Source organism: Stigmatopora argus, chromosome 10 (genome assembly GCF_051989625.1).
Source record: "Stigmatopora argus isolate UIUO_Sarg chromosome 10, RoL_Sarg_1.0, whole genome shotgun sequence".
NCBI classification, from domain to species: domain Eukaryota; kingdom Metazoa; phylum Chordata; class Actinopteri; order Syngnathiformes; family Syngnathidae; genus Stigmatopora; species Stigmatopora argus.
The window spans coordinates 12,580,129-12,603,197 of NC_135396.1; the positions used below are offsets into that span (position 1 = coordinate 12,580,129).

At 38.2% G+C, this 23,069-nt stretch overlaps 1 protein-coding gene across 6 annotated transcripts; it reads right to left on the reverse strand.

Annotated features, from left to right (window-relative positions):
• Positions 1–556: 556 nt before the first annotated feature.
• Positions 557–22,529, reverse strand: LOC144083224 (uncharacterized). Of its 6 annotated transcripts, none has more exons than XM_077610833.1 (29): positions 22,128–22,529; positions 21,372–21,483; positions 20,341–20,527; positions 19,521–19,634; positions 19,142–19,240; positions 18,538–18,638; positions 18,367–18,445; positions 16,592–16,633; positions 16,383–16,465; positions 16,016–16,094; positions 15,589–15,668; positions 15,336–15,471; positions 14,709–14,764; positions 13,983–14,172; positions 13,701–13,795; positions 13,547–13,607; positions 11,848–11,945; positions 11,406–11,466; positions 11,042–11,140; positions 10,827–10,888; positions 9,654–9,801; positions 9,414–9,527; positions 8,958–9,037; positions 8,118–8,187; positions 4,629–7,585; positions 2,723–2,848; positions 1,832–2,027; positions 990–1,050; positions 557–918 (listed from the first exon to the last, which is right to left on the reverse strand). In XM_077610833.1, the coding sequence occupies exons 1-29, from the start codon at positions 22,171–22,173 to the stop codon at positions 578–580; spliced, it is 5,973 nt and encodes a 1,990-aa protein (XP_077466959.1). In that variant the 5' UTR covers positions 22,174–22,529; the 3' UTR covers positions 557–577. The 6 variants fall into 6 exon arrangements, with proteins under 6 accessions (XP_077466959.1, XP_077466960.1, XP_077466958.1 ...); XM_077610834.1 differs by having other exon boundaries at positions 15,589–15,632; positions 18,532–18,638; XM_077610832.1 differs by having other exon boundaries at positions 8,958–9,034; positions 18,532–18,638.
• Positions 22,530–23,069: the final 540 nt, after the last annotated feature.

Genomic DNA, 23,069 nt, shown 5'->3' on the forward strand with positions numbered 1-23,069 from the left:
AAAATAGCTTTACCGGTCCGCTGATGTAAAGGATTTTAACAGAAATTGAAGTTAACATTTCCTTTTCACAATTCTCTCTTGGACTAAAATATAGAATTTGTGGAACACTCACGTGCAAGACACTAATTGACTGAGTGGCACTCAACATTCAACACATATACACTAGCTACCCTTAGGCTTATGCTTGTAAACAGGATAATGTAGCCTTGGCCTCCAAAGCATTGTTAATAATCACGTTGCGTCTACGTCACTCACATCCATGCTTCTGTGATTGGTTCTATCATCTTCAGTCTATGCCTATTAGACCGAGTGAATCAACGATTCAATGAATCAGAATCAAAAATGTATATTGCTAGAATTATGGTCAGAACTAAAATAGCACAGGGGAGTAAAGCTGTTAATGGGATAAACTGAATTTGGAACCCTCTGTATAGATGATCGGAAGAGTGTCTTAGTGACTCTTAAACCTCTGATTTTAAAGGAACTGCCTATTTATGGTCTTCGGAGCCTAACCAGTATGCCATTAAAAGGAATGACTGAGACATTATAATGAGTATTATAATGCATAAAATAAAGTTTATTCTTGGATGGAAAAAATGTGGTCACAAGGAATGTTTTGTTGTCTTCGGAAACGATAAACCGTGATTTCATTGAACTTATTCAGGCTCAGCTGATTGCAGAACCCAGGAGTAGAACTAGCGAGATAGGTTTCTGACAGAGGCATGGTTGTGAATGGGTCTACAGGTGCTGCTGCTCTTTGATGACAGAACAGTGATTCTGGTGCAAGATGTGGGGCAAGGTTTGCAGTCATGGGATGCGGCACTAAGGGATTGGACGTCGAGACTGTGAAATGTGCGTTGTTCATCCTCTGAGGAGTTAGTCGGAAAGCACCAAATTTCTCAATTTGGGGTTCAGGAGCTATAGATACAATAAAATAAAGTTATACATTACTTTATACTCCAATATGATAACAATAATAACAACATTACCTGCAACAGTTGATAGGTGAAAAGTACTGCAAAAGCCTGAATCCAAAATCTTCTCTTGTGCCTGTTCAGATGCATTGCCTTACTGCACATTTCTATACAGCTTGTTAAACAATCAGACTAAAGGGTTGATTGATCATCCGTCTTAAAATGAAAGTAAAAGTAAGGGCAATAGGTGGGTTAATACTAGACAATGTCTAGGATGGCCGACATGGGCAAACCAGGTCCAAACCCTGTGATGTACAAATAACACAACGTCATGGAGGTCATGCCACATGCACTTCCGTAGTTTTCTGTTTCAGTTATTTGGAAATGTTTTTCTTTTGCTTTTGTTTTGTGAATTGGATTGGATTGGATAACTTTATTCATCCCGTATTCGGGAAATTTCATTGTGACAGTTGTGGCCTGTGGCAAAATTCTTGCCGCTGTAAACATTTGATGAATACCGTATTTACTCGCATATAAGCCGCACCTTTGAAATTGCCTTAAAATCGTAGAATAAGGTGCCCCCTAATTCAGAATTTTCACCTTCATATTCATGGTTTTAATAGGGAGTAGAAATGTGTTACTATGAAGGGAAAATCTTAAGAAAAAACATCACACAGGGTATTTCTGAGATACTGTATGAATCAAAAGCACATTATTACGTGGCCGGATGATTCGCTGTTTCAGCGAATCATCCGAGCACCCATTATTAGGGTCAATATCATAAGGAATTAATTGACCCAGTACTGGTTGTTTTCGTACAGCAAAACAGAAAAATAACCAACAAATAGTAAATGTTACGGCTTTTATGCGAGAAAATACTGTAGTGTTTTAGAGCAAAAAAAGTCCTAAAGAGCTACCTCTGGTGTCATAAACCTCAGGTTCTCTCCTGGTCCTTCCTGGAGTCTTGTTGGCAGTGTCTGCAGGTCCTCGTTTGAATGTGCCCTAAGATGCTCCAAGAATTGTCTCCTTTGTGCCGTAAACCTATCACGTTTAGCTTCCCGCTCTTCTTCAAGAGCATGGCAAAGTGCTCTCAGGGCAGCTTCGTGATCCTGTCTGAATTCACACAGGCACAAACACAGCAGCTCTTTATTTTTATTAATTCATTTTCTGAACCACTTCACCTCCCAAAGGTCGCAAGGGTGCTGGAGCCTATTCCAGGTAACTACGGGCACCAGGCAGGGGAGGGCACCCTGAATCGGTGGCCAGCCAATCGCAGGTCAGAAGGAAACAGGCAACTATTCACGCTCACACTCATACCTAGGGGATTTTTTTAAGTGTTCAACTAGCCTACCATGCATGTTTTCTGACATGTGGAAAGAAAACGGAGTACCCGGAGAAAACCATGCAAGCCTGGGGAGAACGCAAACTTAGGAGAACCCTAACCGAGTAATTAAATAATGCGCACTGCATAATCAACCACCAATACTTTTATTCAGTTGGTGTGTCAAACACAGGTGTCGGAAGGAGGGATGAAAAAAAATATTATTTGAGAAATAGCTGTCAAAAACCCTGGCAACAAATTCAGTCTATAACCTGCACCCTACATTCAACTGGATTGGAGTTCTGAACCTTTGTGATTCAAAGGTATGTAAAATGAAAAAAAATATTGTGGTCACACATTCAATTAGTTTTCAGCGGAATGTAATTAATAAAGAGCTAATTACTTTTTATTTAAGCAATTTACAATAGAACCTCTATTAACCATGCACCTGCGTAGCTTTTGAATGGAATTGCACTGTAGGTCAAACCTGAGGTGGAATTGTTCATCCTTTCTCTCCATCCTTACAGAATCTGTTAAGTTCTCCTGCCCAAATAGTTTATTGAACAGGTTCTCCTCATCTTTCCTCTTAGCCAGAAGACACTGTCGCAAAGCTCTAAGGAGGTGATGGAGACAGAGTAATAAGTCAATTAAAATGTAATGTCAACATGTCAAAATGACCAGCAAAAGACGGGCACATATTTCTTTATTAGGTAAAGAAATAAATGACTAATTCCATACAAAATCTTTAAAAATGTAAGCACAGTGTAATGGTTTTGAGGACGTCTGATTATCTGGTTCAAATCTCTCTTGAAATAATATCTATGTGGAGAGTATGCATGGACTGTAAGGAATACACTCACAAAAAGTAAGATTGGTTAAAGATTACTTTGACAAATGTGTGCAGATTAATTCTTCCCGTGCAAATGCCGTGAAAATATGTGCGTTTGAAGCCAATAAAGCAAACAAATTTGTGTCAAAGTTATTGTGGTGCTGAAAATCTTTATAAGGTATTTTTTTCTTCAAAATGTTAAGTTGAAATTTCTTACAGCCACAAAGTTATATTGCCTTTATTTCCATATAAGATAAATAATAATAATAAAAGAGCAGATTTTTTTAGCTTGATCTGGAGGCAGAGTGGTTAGCATGTCCACACAGTTCTAAAGTCTAGGGCACCTGTGTCAAAGTGGCGGCCCGGGGGCCAAATCTGGCCCGCCGCATCATTTTGTGTGGCCCGGGAAAGTAAATCATGAGTGCCGACTTTCTGTTTTAGGATCAAATTAAAATGAAGAGTATAGAGGTATATTAAATTTCCGGATTTCCCCCTTTTAAATCAATAATTGTAATTTTTTAATCAATTTTTTCTGTGTTTTTAGTTCAAAAAATATTTTGTAAAATCTAAAAATATACATAAAAAAGCTAAAATAAACATTGTTTTAGATCTATAAAAAACTGAATATTCAGGGCTTTTAATCCAGTTCTTTTAATCCATTTATAAAAAGTCTATCTAAGGTTATCTAAAATGGTCCGGCCCACATCAAATCGAGTTGACGTTAACGCGGCCCGCAAACCAACCCGAGTTTGACATCCCTGGTCTAGGGTATTTTGTTTGCCGGAAATTGGTTGGCGATCTAGTGCAGTTTCCCAACCACTGTGCCGTGGCACACTTGTGTGCCGTGAGAAATTGAAAGTCATACAATGTAATATCCAGAGAAAAAAATTAATATGAATATCCCCAGATTAAAATTGAACTATTACAAGGTTAAAATCAAAACATAATGAACGTTAAATGATAGATTATACTAGTACAAGATTCAAATTGTCAAACAGTCATTTTGTTGCTTATTTTTCCTCTAATATTAACCGGAGGTTTTTTGGCTTTAAGGGCATCAACTTTTAGCGATGTAAAGTCTGTGTGAGCACAACTTTTTTAGCGTAATATTATGAGATTTAAGTCATATTTGGAGAAAAGTCATAAAATTATGCAATTAGAAAAATTTGATTACTTATTTTTGCATCACTCGAACCGGAAGATGTTCAGGATCAGGATACATCAACTTTTGGTGACATTAGGTCGGTGTGAAAAATGAGATTTTGGAATAATTTTGGAGGTTTATGTGATTCCTGCTGATGAACATTTAATGACAATGATTATTGTTAATATAGGCGACATAGTTTAAAATTAAAAGATTTTCAGATGGTGGTCTCCCTTGACATTTTTTCAATGCAAAAAGTGTGCCGCAGCTCGAAAAAGGTTGGGAAACACTGATCTAGTGGACATTTGGGAAAATATTTGATGGCGAAAGATCTGAAGCCACTTTCTTTGGCTATTTTGGATTTGTACAGTGTTTACCTTTCATGGATGTAAAAAGAATAACAAGTAATAATCATTCTACCTCAGCCTGTACTTGTACTCAGTCTTCAGCTTCTTCTCCTCTTCCTCCCCCCAGACATCTATTTGTCGAAGACGCATTCTTTTCTGCTTTTCAGCCTTCAATTTGTCAATCAACTCTTCTGTCCCTCTCTTCAGCTCTTCCTGAAGATTGCACATGCCATTTCCCCTGTCTATCTCGCACAGTTCCTCATACTCCTTTCGGAGCAATTCTTCTTTGGAGTAATTCATCCTTTTCTCTTTCCTTAGTGTGTCCTTCTTTTCCTTCAGCTGCTCCTCCTCTTGTTTGCTTTGTTTGTCCCAAGGGGGCCGTGTTCCCCTCTGATTTTCCAACTTCATCTGCTCATCCTCCTCATTCTTCGGCAACTCTTTACGGAGAGGACCCATTCGCTTCTCTTTCTCGCTCTTTAATTGCTCCAGCTCCTCCATTTCCTGGACCCTGAGTTGTTCTTGGAAGTCTTGTATTCTTTGCTCCTTTCCTCTCTTCAATCGGTCTAGCTCAATGTCTTCTTCTTTTCTAAGCTCCTCCTCATATTTGTGCATCCTCATCTGCTTTTCTCTCTTTAACCGCTCCACTTTTTCCTTTTCCTCTCTCTTCAGCTCTTCAATGCAAAACGACATTTGTCTCTGATTCTGTCGCTTTAGAACATCCACCTCTTCCTTGCCTTTGGAATTTATTTTTCCATCTCTCTCCTGCCCTTCAGATTCATCATCTGTGCTAAAATCCAGGCACAGCCAGGATGTAATTTTCCCATTTGCCAATTTTTCAGTTTGCTCTTTTTCTATTTTACGGAGCAACGTTCTGATTTCCTCTTTCAACCAATCTTCCTCATCTTCACTTGTCAGCTCCTCTTTTAAAAAAAAAGTTTTTTTCTTTATTTCCGTTACAAACCGCCCATCGGTCTCTCCCGTGCTGGACTCCTCACATAGCAATGAGGTTTTTCTTTCTCTCTTCACCCTTTGTACTTGCTGTATTTCCTGTCCCTCGCTGCCCTTGAGATTTTTCTCCATGGCTTTTTCTCTCATCATTTGCTCAATTCCTTTTTCCTGTTGCCCCCTTGGGAGGTGCTGTTTTGTTTTGATCTTTTCCCTCTTTAATTTCTCCAATTCATCCCTCTCTCTTCTCATTTGTTCTTGGCAGACAAGAATTCTATTCTGTATTTCCTTCTGTAGTTGCTCTATTTCGTCTTCTTCTTCTCTCCTAAGTGCCTCCTCGTGGAGACTCATTTTTACCCCCTGTTCTCGCTTCAAAGATTCCATCTCATCCTCTTCCTCTTTCCTCAGCCTCTCGTCATAAAGCTTGATTCTCATCTCCTTGCCCCTCTTGAGCCATGCCATCTCCTCCGCCTCTTTGTTGAGTTCATCAATAAAGAGGGACTTTCTAAGTCCCTCCGTCCTCAGTAATTCCTCATTCTCCTCCTGGCTGTTCAGCTCCTCCAGCTGCGATTGTAGTCTTAGTTCACTCTCCGATTGCTCCCTCTCTTTCTCAAGTCTTTCCAGTTCCTCGCGATGGCGTAAAAGTCTCTTCTGGGCCCTTTCCTGCTTCATCCTCTCAGCCTCTTCTTCCTCCATGCGAAGCTCTTCCTCAAATAGACGGTTGCATGTGTCAAGGTACTTTTGTAACTCTTCCTCCTCTTCCTCCTTCTGTTTCATATGTCGCTCCTGGCAGAGAAAACATCTACTTTCCTTCTCCTTTGTCAAAATATCGGCCGCCTCCCCCTCCTCTCTCTGGAGCTCCTCCAGGTGATGTCGGATCCTCATCTCCTTCCCACGCTTAAGTTGCTCGGCCTCCTCGGCTTCCTCTCTCTTCAGCTTTTCAAAGCAGCGGTAGATTCTTTGCTGCATCTCCTTCTTCAATTGCCCTAGTTGCTCCTTCTCCTTCTTCATCAGCTCCTCTTTTTGTGCGAGCACTCTTATTGCCTTGTCCCTCTTCAACTGCTCTGCTGCTTCTTCTTCTTCTCTCCTGAGCACCTGCAGGCAGGATTCCATTCTCAACTGCCTTTCCCTCATCAAGCGCTCTATCTCCTTTCGGCCCCTATGAAGCTCCTCATGGAGGAGACATTTGATGTTATACATCTCCCTCTTCAACCATTCCTCTTCCTCCTCCTCGCTTCTCTTCAACTCTTCCCTGCGAAGACGAAGTCTCTTTTCTTTCTCTTGCTTCAATTGCTCTGCCTCCTCCTCTTCCTCTCTCCTCAGTTCGACTTTGCGTCGACAGATTCTTGTGTCTTTCTCCCGCTTCAAACGCAAATATTCGTCCACTTCTTCTTTCTTCAGCCCCTCCTTCTGCTGATAGTTTTTAATCTCCCGATCAACCCTCAAATGTTCCACCTCCTGTGTTTTGCGCAACTGACCCATGCAGGGGGGCGTTTCCATTTTCCTATTGAACTGCTCTGCTTCCTCTTCTTTCTTTCCCGTCAGTCCTCCCTGGGAACGTTGATTTCTTGTCTCCCTGTCCCTCATTAATTGCAGTGCCTCCTCTTGCTCTCTCCTGATCTCCTTTTGTCGCCATATACGCATCTCCTCCTTCCTCAGTTGCTCCATTTCCTTCTCTTTCTCCTTGCTCAAACGGTCGTGGTGATGATGCATTTTCATGAGCTCCTCCTGGATGTATTGTGTATGCATCTCCTTTTTCTTCATTAATTGATCCGCATCATTGTCGAGTTTCTTTTTGTGGAGAAACATTTTCTTATCCAGCTCCTTTTCAAACCGTGTCATCTCTTCCTCTTCCTTCTCTTTAAGAGCATCCTTTCGGAGCTGTAGTCTTTTCTCTTTCTCCTTCATTAATTTCCTAGTTTCCTCCTCTTCCTCCCTTCTTAATTTCTCCTCGTACAAAAATATTCTCGTTACCTTCTCCCTCACCAGAGATTCCTCGCTGCCAGGTTTGTCTGCTTGCTTGCTTTCTTCGCTCAGTTTAGCGTGATATATTCTGTCTGGTCTTAAGAAGGGCTCTTTCAAAACCTGTAGCCAAATGAACATGATATCATTTAGAATTTGTGTTCTCAGAAAGACGAATACACCAGTAACATTTGACGGCTTACTATGTGTGGTGTGTGCATGCTCTACCTACCCTGGCATCAAGTCCCAACTGAAGGCTCATAGGTTTAATAACTAACAAAGATTGGGACATGTGTGGTAAGAATTATTTATAAAATTAGTAGCAAGTAAGGAAGCATTCAAATGTTGGGCAACAAATGATATTAATGTTCAATGAAATAAGGCCATCAATTAATGTGAATTTAACCTGTTGTACAAGACTAATAGACCAATTTGAATGTATGTAGATCAAATAACCTTATTATACAGCTGAAGGTCTGCTGACAAAGCATATGTTTGTTTTCATTTAACTTCCAAATCCATTGTGATGTTTAAAGTCAATCAATATTAGGATTGTAGTGAAGTCTATATAAATTAACTGATGTCTTAATTTGTACTCAACAGAGGTTGTTTCTTATATTTTTATGCCTGAATCAAATTGGTTACAGTCACTCACTTCTGGGGTCTTGATAGGCTTCTCTTTTTTCATGTCCATATCAAATCCAGAACCATCAATGGAATATTGACTAATGGAAGGATCAGTAGAAAAGCAATTGATGTTATTTGTTATTCTACTCAAAAAAGAACAATTTGGAAAATTATTATTTAAATTGTTAGACAAACAATTGAACTACCTGCCCACTCAACAAGTGCAAAACTACAGAATACATTTTTGGAGGAGCTTTCAGATGCCAGCGTTGCCACTCTACTTGCAGATTTAAAAAAATACTATAGACATTCATCCATTCATTCATTTTCTTAACCGCTTATCCTCACAAGGGTTGCGGGGGTCCTGGAGCCGATTCCAGCTAACTATGGGCACTAGTCGCACTAGGCGAGGGACACCCTGAATTGGTGGCCAGCCAACACTCATACCTAGGGGAAATTTAAAGTGTTCAACCAGCCTACCATGCATGTTTTTTGCATGTGGGAAGAAACAAGCGAACCCGGAGAAAACTTTGTGGTTGAAGCTCTAACTATTTGTCCTCTGGGCAGCATAATATTAATAAATAACAATAATAAAATTCTGCCCTCTTAGGAGGTAGAAAGGTTTTCTTGGTCTATGGACGTGGTTTTTTTTCATTTTTCTAAATAAACGTATGTTCAAATTTACTCTTTTTTTAGTCTTTTTTTCTCTTCTTTTTCGAGGTTTTTAATATCACTTTAAATTTTACAAGAAGCGGCTGTTCAAATTGACTATAGATATTTAAATTCTATTTCATTACAAGAATATTCTCCAGGAGCAACATACAGGTATAGATATGGAAAAAATAAACAAACAACAAAAAAGACAAACCTTTTAGAATCCTGATCCGTCTCTGTCTGGCTGTCAGAGTCGGAAAGAGACCCGTCTGAGTCAAAAAAATCTGTCAACTGCTTTTGGGCAGAAAAAAGGTCCATTAAAAATCTGGTTTTAATAGAAATTAATCACATACAAACATCCCTTTATTATTCCACATCGCCTAATGCATTGCTGTTATGCCTTAAAAGTCCAAATCTCAAAATAATAGACAGCATAAAAGGCAGCATAAAACTCTCTAAACTCTGAATCTTTAATGGCGTAAGGAGATTTACTTCAATTGCTTATTGCTTATGCATGGATGAATAAAGCGGGAACGTGTATTAATACGCAGTGGGAAAGTTTCCAAGGTTCCGGTTTTTAGTGAATCGAGTTGATTCATATGCACTCAAAATGCATGGTTTTAGAATGACAATTTCATCCTCTGCCGAAATATCTTGGAAAGCCACTTACTGCTGGAGTTGTGATAACTTCCTTTTTGTCCTTGGCTTGCTCTATCTTTGTAGTCCCAGGAAAACCAGTCTGCTTGATAAGAGCATGGGCACTGGTATAGGAAGTTGTGAATACCTGACAAAGAAACAAGATGGTCAAATTCCATGAAACTCTCCCAATGGCTTCAGGCCACAAAAGTTAAGACAAAAAACACACCTATGTATAGTTCTTTAAAATGTATATGATCAAAAATCCACTCACCCTAGTTGTTCTGGTCAACTCTTCTTCCAGCTTTAATTTGCGTTTGACTTCTGAATTCTCATCAGTACTATCACACTGTACATGCTCCTGTGCCACAATGTCACTGTAGACCTCTTCAACTGAAGAATTGTTTCCTGACTCACCTTGGCTACATTGAGAAGGGAGAAAGAAGGGAGTTGAAAAAAAATCTGTTAATTTTATATATGCTGATTGTAGGTTTGACTAAATGTTGCCATTCATTTCTCATTTATTTTTCAAGGTATTAATAACGGATCACTGGACTGATCTGGTTGTTTTAGAAGGCATTTGTCCTCTAATTCAAACAAGCTTCTTCATCGGCGAGTTTCCGTATTTTCTCGCATATTGACCGCCTCCACGTATTAGCCGTACCCATAAAATTGCCTTAAAATAGTTAAATTTGTTGATTTGTCTCGCATAAGACGCCCCATGATTCACAATTTTCACCTCCATTTTTAATAAGGAGTAAAAATTTGTTACTTTGAAGGGCAAATCTTTAGAAAAATCATCGCACGTGGTATTTCTGAGATATTGTATGAATCGAAAGGATCATCTGCTGGATTGCGCTTTCCGAAAGGGTGTTGCCTGCACGTAGGAAGTCACGTGAGCAGAACAACCTGGAAGTGTCCGTGTCTCTTATCCCAATTACTTATATTAGTAACGCAGTGTAAAAAATGCAACTTCTAAAAAGTTGTGCCAACTTAATATTTTAATTAGGGACTTATTTTATTTTTATCAGTGACTCTTAGACTTTTTTTTCCAGTATTTGTAACAAACCAGTTAACTTGATATGTTGTGCTGACATGAATGTTCAAAATTGAGCCAAAACTTAGATTGAAGTTGGAATGTTGAATTGTGCTATCTTGAAAAGATACATTATGCTTACATGAAATCAGGGTTCCTATTTTGGTCAGTTTGTGTTTCACTATGTGCTGTTTGACAACAAGTGTGTGGAGGATTAAAAGTGGGCGTACTTGTAGTCTCCAAGTTGGAAATTACATTTCAAAAAGGCAATTTATTGTTTATCATCATTTATTTATTGGCTCAAGCTTGTCTGGATAAGATGCAAAACATCCCAATGAACTCAAATGGTGCGGTTGTGATGAATTAAAATGATAGTAACTGTTTTTCATAAATTAATTTACAAGTACAAACCTCTTAGTACTAGTCTCAGTCTCAAAAACAGAATCACTGGAGTCCAAAACTCTTTCTGAAACCTTAAAACACAAGAGAAATTTGGTAATTTGACAATTAACTAGCTTTGAAGCATCTAACAAGCAATCCCCTGTGAGATTCAGTGCTGTCATGATGCACACTATTAAAAAAACAGGCTCTCAAAATAGAGATGGCAATTACTGATAACTGCCTACCTCCCGCTGTAGTGATTCAGGGCTCTGATCCTCAGACTGGGCCTCAAGCTCGGTTATCTCGTCACCTAGATCTCCATCTCTGATGGCCACTGCTGAATCCTAAAGTACAAGTGTAAACAAAAATATAATCAGAAATGTTCAGTGAAATACACCACAAAACAATAAAAACATAGGAAAAAGATAGTCCCATAAATAAAACCAATAACTTGGAGACTAGAGATAGTAAACAAGAGCCAGAGCACAGATACATATATACATATATACATTTTTTCATTTTTATATGATTCCATACAGTTCCTCCTGATTCAAAGTCATTAAGTACAAAATCTGTAATACATTCATGTCTGTAGTGACAACCACTCACTGTAGGTGTTTTACTTGACTCATCCTCCAGTTTGGCCCCTAATTTTCCGACAGCCTCAGAACTGCAGTAGTGAGTGAGAGACAAACAATCCGGAAGAGATTATTACTGTAACAGCAATAAAATAAATAAAAAAATAAAATACATATATACACACACACACACACACACACACACACACACACACACACACACACACACACACACACACACACACACACACACACACACACACACACACACATATATATATATATATATATATATATATATATATATATATATATATATATATATATATATATATATATATATATATATATATATATATATATATATATATATATATATATATATATATATATATATATATATATATATATATATATATATATATTTACACGTATATTATAATCACGTCATGTTCAGAGTAAAAATTACAAACCTTTTTGAAACTGTCACTGTTTTCTCACTAGCCATTCTTTCTTTGATCTGAATGAAGTCTGTGCTGTCAAGGACAACACAAGTGTTGCAGTCTGCAAACTTCAGGATGCAAAAAAGTGCATAAATAACATTTTAAAAGCCAAGCTTCAGTTCAAGTCATCATCTTAATAGAAACTTTGGTAGACATTGACATTAGTGCTACTACCATATTTTAATGCATAGTTGCATACACTGCACTTCCTTCCTCACGCAATCAATCAATAGTGTGTTAGGGGGTCACTTGCCATCAGCTCTCAAACACCTATCACACGCACGACTAACACCCATGTTAGAGTTGGACTATGAATGAGGTAACATTAAAGATATTGTATGATGTTGACTGATTAATTTTCAAGTGATTTGTCCTAATACTGGGTTCCCTTCTACATATTACAAAACATTTTGTGCAGTCATCCCAAATACATATTATACCCTGTTCCCCCAGTAAGATTAAACAGCAATGCTAAACGTATTTGGTAGCATAATTATTTAATAATGGATTATTTTGTATAACTACTCTTTGTTTTTCAGTTATTCATTGTTCTTCCTTTCTCTCTGTTCCCACAAAACCATTTTCTATGCAGTTGCATTCTCTGAACAAACAACCACAATATAAACAGCCACAAAGGGCGTACACCAAACTCCGAAACATTTATAAAGACACTCAGGTTCCTATTTGTGTTTCAGAAGATGAATAGGACAGGAAGGGAGTGGGGGGATTCATAAAAGCAGGTGCCTATGACCTCAACAATTGCACAGTAGTTCGAGCACCTCAGTATGTTTAGTAGTACAGTGCATACTAGTACCCTCCTGATTCAAGTCCAATAAATATAAAATCTGTAAAAAATAAAAATAAAAAAAGGTTATATCTGTTAGCATAACTTTTGGTGACACACACTCACTGTAGATGTTTTACATAGCTCATTCATTCTCCTGTTTGACTCCTAATTATCCAACAGCATCAATGCTACAGTAGCGAGTGAGATAAAGATAATCCAGCACAGGATCATTACATTAACAACAATAAACATGATAATTTTATCATTATTTTCTCTTGAGAGTAAGGATTGCAAACGTTTTGAAAACTAACTAACTATCCTTTTTTCTTTGATCTGAATAAATTACTGACTGTCACGGAAAACACTAGCAGAGTCTGCAAACTTCAGGATGCAGGAAAAAAAATATCATTTTAAAATCCAAGCTTTAGTTCAAATCAATGCTCTCTCAAATGATCTCAACTGTTCCTTCACGGCCCACTTTTTCTAATAACGTTGCAATTCGAACTTTGATTGATTAATAGCCACAAGTGTTCTGTGCTAATACTGGGTACCCCACGACATATATGATTTTTTTTTCAATGTCCTATCTTCCCTGTACCTTTCTTTCGGTTACTAGTTATATTGTGCATACATTGTGTTTCCTTGGTAAAAGTGGAAAGCAATGCTACTTTTATTCGGTACCAGTATTGTTGTTGTTTTTCAAGTATTTTATTCACTATACTATCACTATTCCGTCTATTTATCTGTTCTTTCTCTCTCTCTGTCCAGTTGCTTTCTCTGAATAGACAACACTAGTTCCTTCTGATTTAAAATCATTAATTATATAATCTGCCAAAAGAATTTTCAAGGCTCTTAGCATAACTATTTATGATAACCACTCACTGTAGGTGCTTTACTTGGCTCATCCATTAGTTTGGTTCCTAGTTGTCCAACAGCATCAGTACTATAGGAGAGAGTTAGAAAATGGAAACCAGAAAGGGATTATTATAATTACAAGAATAAACAAGAGAAATGTGGAAAAAAAAGAAATACAAACCTTTTGGAAACCACAGTCTTCTCAATATCTTTTCTTTCTTTGATTTGAATAAAGTGTGTATTGTCATGCAAACCACAAGTGTTGGAGTCTGCAAACTTCAGGATGCAAGGGGGGAAAAAGCATAAATGCCACTTTAAAACCCACACTTTGGTTCAAGTCAGTGTTTCCTAATAGAAACTTCAGTATGCATCGATATTAGGGCTGACATTAATACAACTCATTGTACCATAACTCCAAAATTATGTCTAGGAAAGAATCATTACGGGGTATCAGTGCGTGTACCGAGGGCTTTGGAGAGTCTCTACTACAGTCCAAAGACCAGGTCTTGTCCACAGTTGTTAAGGCCAACATCTCTTGCTTCTTGTACTGTTTAGGTCCTGTGTCGGAAACAGCACTGGGGTGAATGTGGCAATTTTTTTGATCTGTTGGATAGCTGAGGACATCTTCACCAGAGGACTCTGATTCATCTTGACTGCACAGAGGCATTTGGATAAGAAAAGAGAATTCAAATGTTTATTAGCTTACTTAAAGCCTAGTCTTTTCTTGATCCCATTAAGAGATATCTGTGAGATTCTTTGCCCTCTAAAATATGTCACAGTTTGATCTCCGCACTCATCTAATTTAGAAAAGAGAGATATGGATGAGTTTTCTATTTTATCAAGGTTTTATGTCTAAAAGGTGCCATTTTTTCCTGATCTCAACAAGACACAGCTAATTGATATTGTCCCTATTTTAAATTCTAAATCAAATATTTCTTTTATATTTCATGAAACAAAATCAAGGTTTCCTTAATGAGGGGCTACCATTTTTCATAATCTTAAACTGCAATCTGCAATTGTTCAAGGTCTCCAAAAGGTGCCCTCTGCATTGGGTGGAATGAAAACTTGCTTGGCCCTCTATGGAATCTATTTGACATCAGTGCTTTAGCCACCCCAAAAAAAACCCACAAAAAACAAGCTCTGAATCCTTGGAATTAAGTTATACACTTCAATGGCATCAGTACAATACCTGTTAGTAAATACCAAACTGGCAGGCCTGATGGAGTATGATGATTCCCCAGATAGCTATAAAACAAGAAACATCCTTAAATAAAATGATCATTACGAATTCAGTATCAAGCCAAAGACAGTTGAAAGAGGGCTGCCAAAAATGCATTCAGAGACTATACATACAGGTACATCAATTTATGAAATTACTAATTCATTCCAGAAGGTAGTTTTATAACATGGATTTCTTGTAAGTAGAAAGAATATTTGACATGTAAAAGCTCTAACTCTTTCCAACCAGTCTAAAGTCTCCAATACTAAATCCCGAAACTCTTTAACCCTAGAATGGTAACCCTCTATTTCAGGGGTTACCTTTCATGCTTCTGAAATAGAGGGTTACCATGGTTACCGGGGGAAAAAATGGGTACCCTTCATTGCACCGTCTTGCTTAGGACCCATTTTTTCCCCGGTAACCATGATAACCCTCTATTTCAGAAGCGTGAAAGGTAACCCCTGAAATAGAGGGTTACCATTCTAGGGTTAAAAAATATAAAATAAGATAAACCAATTTTGTATGAAATAGTTTAATCAGTTTATTGTGATGCTTGTTTGAATAAGGGAAGTGGCAGTAATTTTTTTTGCTGCTTACTTCAGGTGAAAAATGTATAAGATCCTCTTGCCCCTTGATCCTTTCGTCTTCCAATCCCCCAACACCAATAGTGCTCTCGATGACTGCATGAACGAGGACTTTTTCATGAGTACATTTCTGCCGTTGTTGACCTTGGCTGAAAAGAAGTAAGGATAATGAATATAACTACCAGCAAAGCCCAGAAGGATTTGCTCTCCCATACACAGATATATAATATACATATAGATAACACGATAACCGCACCAAAACAAACCTTGAGGAAGCATCTGTCTTGTCATCCTTTCCTTGAACATCCATCTCCGGATGATATTCAGATAAAGCAGAATTGAGAAACTTTAGGACACACACAAAAGAAAATACTGGAAATCCTCAATAAGAATCAAGCCATACTGTCTTAGTCTTGGTTACAAATTTGAATTAATGTCACAGCAAACCTCATGTATATCTCCGGATATGCCAATTTGTGCTTGGATGCACATTGGCTCAAGTGCCATATCAAATTTTACTACATACATTTATTCAATAAGTGGACAGTAAGTATCAAGATTAATCGAATCCAATCGTGATACGAATTGTATCGACAGATGTTAGATGATACACATCCCGATTAATTATCCACTCCTAACTGTGACACACCAACCCCATTCAGAAGCAACACACTCCCAGTTTTTCATTGGCACCTGTACATCCTTTTTCAGCTCATCCATCTGAGAGGCGTGAATGTCTTTATACAGGTAAGTGGAGCAAGAGCCATCTTGGCTGAAAGAAAAAAAAAATTACACATAGATTGTTAACTACATAAAATGAAACAGTCTTACAAACTTCACATAATGTATTTATCCTTTTATTTAAAAGCTTCTGTCAGGAATTGGTCAGTGCCAATTTTCTAAGAACTGAAAAAATATATACTTCTGGCAGCATCAGTATTTTAACCCCCCATCCCACACTACTTTGACATCCTTCTCTGGATGAGTGTCTTGGTTTAGTCAATTACAAGCACAAAAATCAGCATACTGACAGTTATCTTTGTCCATGTGCATAACAAACCTTTTGGAAAACGTATTTGCCTTAGTCTGCATCTGATTTACACCACAGACAGAACTGTCACAGTCAAGACACTCTGACAATACCTTCAAAATACAAACAAATAGCTATTAACACTAATAATAAACAAGTAAACAGAATAAGATTTTGGTAAGAATATATTTAGAACACAAGATCTGCTGGCAGACCTATTTACCAGAGGAGAACAATACCTGATGGTGTGTTGATTCAGAAGTGAGGTTCTCAGAATGGGCCTTTTGACATAAATAAACAAAGCAACAGATATGGCTCAGAAAATGAATGAATGAACAAAATGGACTTAAAGGGACTATCCATGTGCTTATAAATACCGTTAAAGTGCGGAAAACCTGTGCCAATTGATTGCTGACTCTATTTTATACCCAGAAATCCTTTTTTGTGGATTTTTATCAGCGAATAGTTTTAGGTGGCTTTTAAATTGAATTAAGTGATATCTCCTAAATTTCCTGCTTCTAGACACGCCACTACCACGATATACAGTAAGGCTAAGAGCGCAGTCATTTTCTGTTCCTGGTTAGTCAGCCGGTTTTCAATATTAGCTGATTCCCTGGATGTTAAAATGCACAGTGCAACATGATGACGTTATTTAAACCAAAAATGGTGGTCAAAAGAGGTGGGTCAACCATATTCAAACTTCACACAAGGAGATCGATGAATCAGCAACCAAATGTGTTTTTGCAATGAGCATTTTACAAAGGAAGCAACAGCATTTCACACATTATTTTGTGTTTTTTTTATTGGGGGACTACTGACTGTCTCGCTATATGTTCTTCACATGGCCATAGCAATGTCATTGGCTATGACAGCTATTCTCCCCAACACTGAGTGAAAGTTGACATGTGCTTTTAGAAAAGATTATATCTAAAGTGAATAATAAAAATAAATATTTCGTAACCAGTGATTGAAAATCTGGCTATTTATGATAATAATAAGAATACATTTTATTTCTAGGCGCCTTTCAGCCCACATTCATTTAATAAAATTCTAATTCTGAACCGCTTATCTTCACAAGGAGCCTAGTATATCTCAGCAAACAATGGGCACCAGGCGGGGGACACTCTGAATTGGTGGCTAGCCGATCGCAGGCCACAAGGAGACGGACAATCAGTCGAGCTCACACCGAGGGGCTATTTAGAGTGTTCAACCACCCTACCATGCAAACCCCCCACAAGGAGGACCCACCCATGATCAAACCCTCAATCCCAGAATTGTGAGGCTGACGCGCTAACCACTACCCACCGATCCGCCTTGAAGTAAACAAATGAATAAAAATAAATACTACACACATTAAAATAAAACCGATAAGAACTTGAATGCAATATTAAGATTAACAGAATTATTAAGAATAATAGGGCATTGGAATAAAGATATATATGCATATTTGGAGCATTTTCCTAACCAATGCATATCAACCATTCCATTGATAAAAAAATTAATAATAATTGAATTGCTTCCAAAAAACTAAAATGCTGGCCACCACAATAACAAAAATATGTAGATTAAGGCATTTCACACCAAAATACAACACTTCCTGTTACTGACTTTGGCCTCATTGACCCACAGCCAGAGATTTCAAATGGGATTAAAACTGTGTGGCACTTCCTTGGTCTATTTTCAAAACTTCTGACTCGTAGGTAAGTGACCCCCAATCTATCTAATTCAGTAAGGTGAATTAAGGCCCTTGGGTGATATCTGGACTTTAAATAAGCAGTTAGTCAATTACATAAAAGGAAACTAATGATGAGTTGAGTTTGAGTTATTTAATAAGGGACAGCAAATATTAATGAACATATGTATATTCATGTTAATGAACATACATATATATATATATATATATATATATATATGTAAATGTTTAAAAAGTTTACTTTTCAAGTTAGATGGTATTTCCCTACAAGGTCCTTTTTAAGCAAACCATGCCCATGTTTGAGGTTGGTTTCTCTCCTACCTGGTTTTGTTCAGTTTCTGAGTCCGGCTGATAGCTGTGGATTTCGTTACCAGATGAATTGAGATCAGACCTACGTCGGCTGCAAGAGGATGAAACATTGGAAAGGATGCTAAAGAAAATGGCTGTTCAATACACAAAATATAGCTTTTAATAGATTTGTAAAACCTGGACCGGTATATGAGAGCCTCAGTTTCCACTTTCTCTCCTCCTTTTCCATCCCTCACTTGGTGACAGCAAACACAATCGTCAAACCCACCAAATCCTGATGAAAGCTTTATGACACACACAAAAAAAAATCTGTTTATCTACTAATGAATCTCCGGACAGTAAATACTCATGAATAATAATATATGAAAGATTTTTCAGTTGTGAGTAAAAGCTGTCATACACATGTACTATATGTATATGTAGTCCTGGTGATCATTAAAGACATTAAAGATCATTAAATAGTGGGGTCAATCATTCTAAGGTTAAGGATTAGTGCATACAAATATTACAAATCTTAGGTAGTACATAATTTAAAATGTATTGCACTTTTTCTTTTAACCTTAGGCTGGTAGTTCCCAAAATTAGGGATGAAAAAACTGATACAATTTTGAGATCTCTGATGGCATATAAACATGAATGTGCCTTATTTTCCCAATGCATCATGTAGTATGGCAAAATTCTCACCAATCAACTTGTGGGAAATTGAGATAGCTAATTCCCTAGCACTTTGAGAAAATCCAAAATAACGAGTATATGAACAACGCTGGGGAGAGCAAATGTTACATACCTGCATTAGTGATTCACTACTTTGGTACACAGAATGGGTGTTATCCTGCATTTCTGACTTTGTCATTTCTGTTTCATTGCTAACAGGAACTCCAAAGTCCTATGATGGAACATGTCACAAAGATCACATAGAGTACATATTTAACAGAAGTCCAGTAAGATGAAAACTAAAACTGTAAAGTTAACTTAGAGGCAAAGTATATAGTGTACATATTGAATTAATATAACAGATTATTTTTATTGAAACCCTATTTAGCTGGATCATTGAGTGGCATAAGGGTAGAAATCAAATCAAGGAGTAAGGACAACTCCCAGCAAAATATGTTGTCCAACTCATCTAATGTTTGATACATTAGAGTTGTGTAGTCGTGTTACTGCACCTCTTTTTCAGAGATTACACTGTTTTCTTCATCATCAAAAGTCAGAAGTGTTAAAGATGACTTTTCGTCACATCTGCTGTCAATTACGCTCAAGAATCCACTACAGAAAAATCCCTGACAGAAGAAAGAACAAGCACACTATTATCTCACTGTATTTGAGAGGCTAAAATGCAAAGGAAAACAGGATGTAACGGTAGAACAGGAAATGTAAAATATATTGTCAACATGGTGAATTCCATTCATGTCGATATGTCCAGACATGCATTCATGTACCGAACCGCTTACAAGGGTTGTGGGGGTGCTGGAGTCCATACCAGAGAACTACAGGCACCAGGCAGGGGACACCCTTGGTGGGCAGCCAATCACAGGGCACAAGGAGACAAACAACCATTCATGCTCACACTCATACCTAGGGACAATTTAGAGTGTCTAACCAGCCTACCATGTTTTTGGAATGAGGGAGGAAATCGGACTACCAAGACAAAACCCACCTAAGGCCAGGGAGAATATGCAAACTCCGCACAAAAAGCTCCAAAACTGGGATCGAACCCTCGATCACTGTGGTGCCGACACGCTACCCACTCGATCAGCGGGCCGCTATGTCAAGACGAACCAACAAAATAAATTTGTAATAACCTTCTACGGCTATGCTGATCTATGTTAATGAACTAAACAATCGGTAAAGATTACTTTATGTTAAGGTGATTTGAATATTGCTTAATTTCCTGTTCTACTTTTTTTCTCATTTCTTATTTGGGATGGGTTCCAAGTCAACCTGGTGAGGGAACTGGCAGGATCATAATCTGTAATGTCCACCTACTGTGTGTGTGTTATTTTCCTGTTCATTTTCTTTTTTCTCCTGTTGGCCTCCACCAACAGCAGCTGTGCGCTGAATTCGCTCACGTTCCTGGGTCACCAGTTGACTGTACTGCACTTTGCTGGGATGTTCCTTAGTTGATGTCTGCAAATAGTGGTTGTGAAAGATCGGCTTCCCACTATCATCCTGGCTGTAAGGATAAAGTACAGTCATAAAGACAACACAGTTATCACATTTATTATTTATAATATTCCTATGGATGGCACCTCAAATTTGATTTGATTTTACCATACATCCATCCATGCATTCATTCATTTTCTGTACCACTTATCCTCACATGGGACGCGGGAGGTGCTGGAGCTATCCCAGCAGACCTCGGGCACCAGGTGGGGGACACCCTGATCTGGGGGCAGGCCAATCGCCGGGCACGAGGAGACGGCCAACCATTCACACTCACATTCATACCTAGGGGCAATTTAGAGTGTCCAATCAGCATACCAAGCATATTTTTGGAATGTGAGAGGCAACCGGAGAACCCGAAGGAAACCCACGCAAGCCAGCGGGCAACATGCAAACTCCACACAGGTGGACGTAACCTGGATTTGACCCCAGAGCTGTGAGGCTGACGCGCTAACCACTTGCACCACCGGGACGCCCTCATTGCATTTACTATGAACACCATATTCAATCACATAATTCTATGGAGGATTATATATCACTGATTGTGATGAAGTTAGAGGAATGGACTGAAGTAGCGCAGAGCAAAAGTAGCATGGAACACAAAAAGCTACGCATTTGAACTAAAATAAGCAAAAAACGTGAAAACACAATCTTAATTTTGGACCTGAGCGAAAATAATAATACAATAATAATCATTAAATACATTGTTACATTAACAATAAACCTAATAAGGTTTGTGGCAGAGGAGGGAGATACGGAAAACAGACTCTTGAGAGGGGCTCTCAAAGACCGGACTGGGCAACCCCTGCTTTAAACGATCAAAATGTAATGTACAAAAATGAAATCTACATTACCTCTTAGCCCAGCCTGGAGGCAGTCGCGAAAATATAGCTTCTCTGGCAAGCCACAAAAGCTCCGGTTCACTCTCTGGATTAATACCAATATCCAGTGCATACAACCAGATATCTGATGAAGAAAGCAAAAATGAAGAGTGAACTATGATGACAATGTTATGAGATTTTAAAAAAAATCGAACGAAACAATGCAAAAACTTTATTGCAAATAAACCTAGGACATAGGCCTTAACAGACCTAACTCAGTAGACCCCATTGACCGAGATTGTCTCAATAAATTTTATCAGGTAAAGCCGGCAGTAAATCCTCCTAATTTTTATGATTTGGACAACTATAGCCAAGGCTGTTTATTGCTATGGCCAATGTGAGTTATATTACTGGTTGTATATATATGTAGGGGTCCTGGGTTCAAATCCAGGTCATGTCCATCTGTGTGGAGCTTGCATGTTCTCCCTAGGCCAGCATGGGTTTTGTCCGGGTACTCCGGTTTCCTCCCACATTCCAAAGACATGCACGGTAGGCTGATTGGACGCTATAAATTGCCCCTAGGTGCGGGTGTGCATGGTTGTCAATCTCCTTGTGCCCTGCGATTGGCTGGCCAACGATTCCGGGTGTCCCCCGCCTCTGGCCCGGAGTCAGCTGGGATAGGCTCCAGCACCCCCCGCGACCCTATTAATCGCTGTTTCAATTCATAACTAGTTGAGTTTTATACATAGTTATGGCCTTTGCAAAATGATTTTTACAAATTGCACTTACCTTCCTCAGAACAGTCTGATTCTTCGCTTTTCCCCGACCCACTCATAGCTACAGCTGCGCCAATTTAGTCAACAAAAACAATTAATCTTTTTAAAAAAATCTTTAAAAATATGAATTAAAGATTTTTAAGTGCAAGGAGACTAGAACATCCGCATTTTAAAGCATAAGGAAATCAGTGAAATTTTGGAGATGACACACTTGCGTGACTAAAATATGCGTCATGGATGACGTCACACGGTAGCGTACAGTTGACATCGTTCATCGTGTATACACGTTTTGTACTAACAAGAATGGTGCAATATTGTAAAAGGCCTCTTATTTAGATTTGTTGTTGTTAGAAATGTTGTTAAATCGCCCTGCAATTCCCTGGCTGTTAAAAACAGGAGAAGAACGAGACCTGGCTTGCCACTCACTTGCATTTAGTAATTAATTGCACGTGTGAGGAAGTTAGAAATTATTCCGTGCTGCATGACATCATGCTTGAACGCGACATCGTCGCGTCACCTTTCATTCATTTTTTACAATTTGTTTCAATTAACATATCTATGTTAGCCTTAGTTAGTGATATACCACGTTGAGAATTACGAAAGAATCTGTGTTCTTACCACCATATGGTCTTCGCTCCTTATCAAGCTTCTCTATTTCTGGGTGTAGTGATCATTTTTGGACACTAGAGGGTACTAAATCTCTATTAACTTCCTCAGAGAATGGAATAGTAGACATCCAACCAATTGCCAAAATAAATAATTAATAATAAAAAATACCTACTACATAAAAATATGAACACCCTCCCTAATTAATTACAAACTTTCTTCATGGGGACTGCAGTTGGGATTCAATATCTCCACTTGATGTCAACGTCTGTGACAGTCAAGATGTATATAAAGTCTTCAAATAATTTTATTTTTTCATTGTCACTAAACTGCTAATTTTAAACAGAAA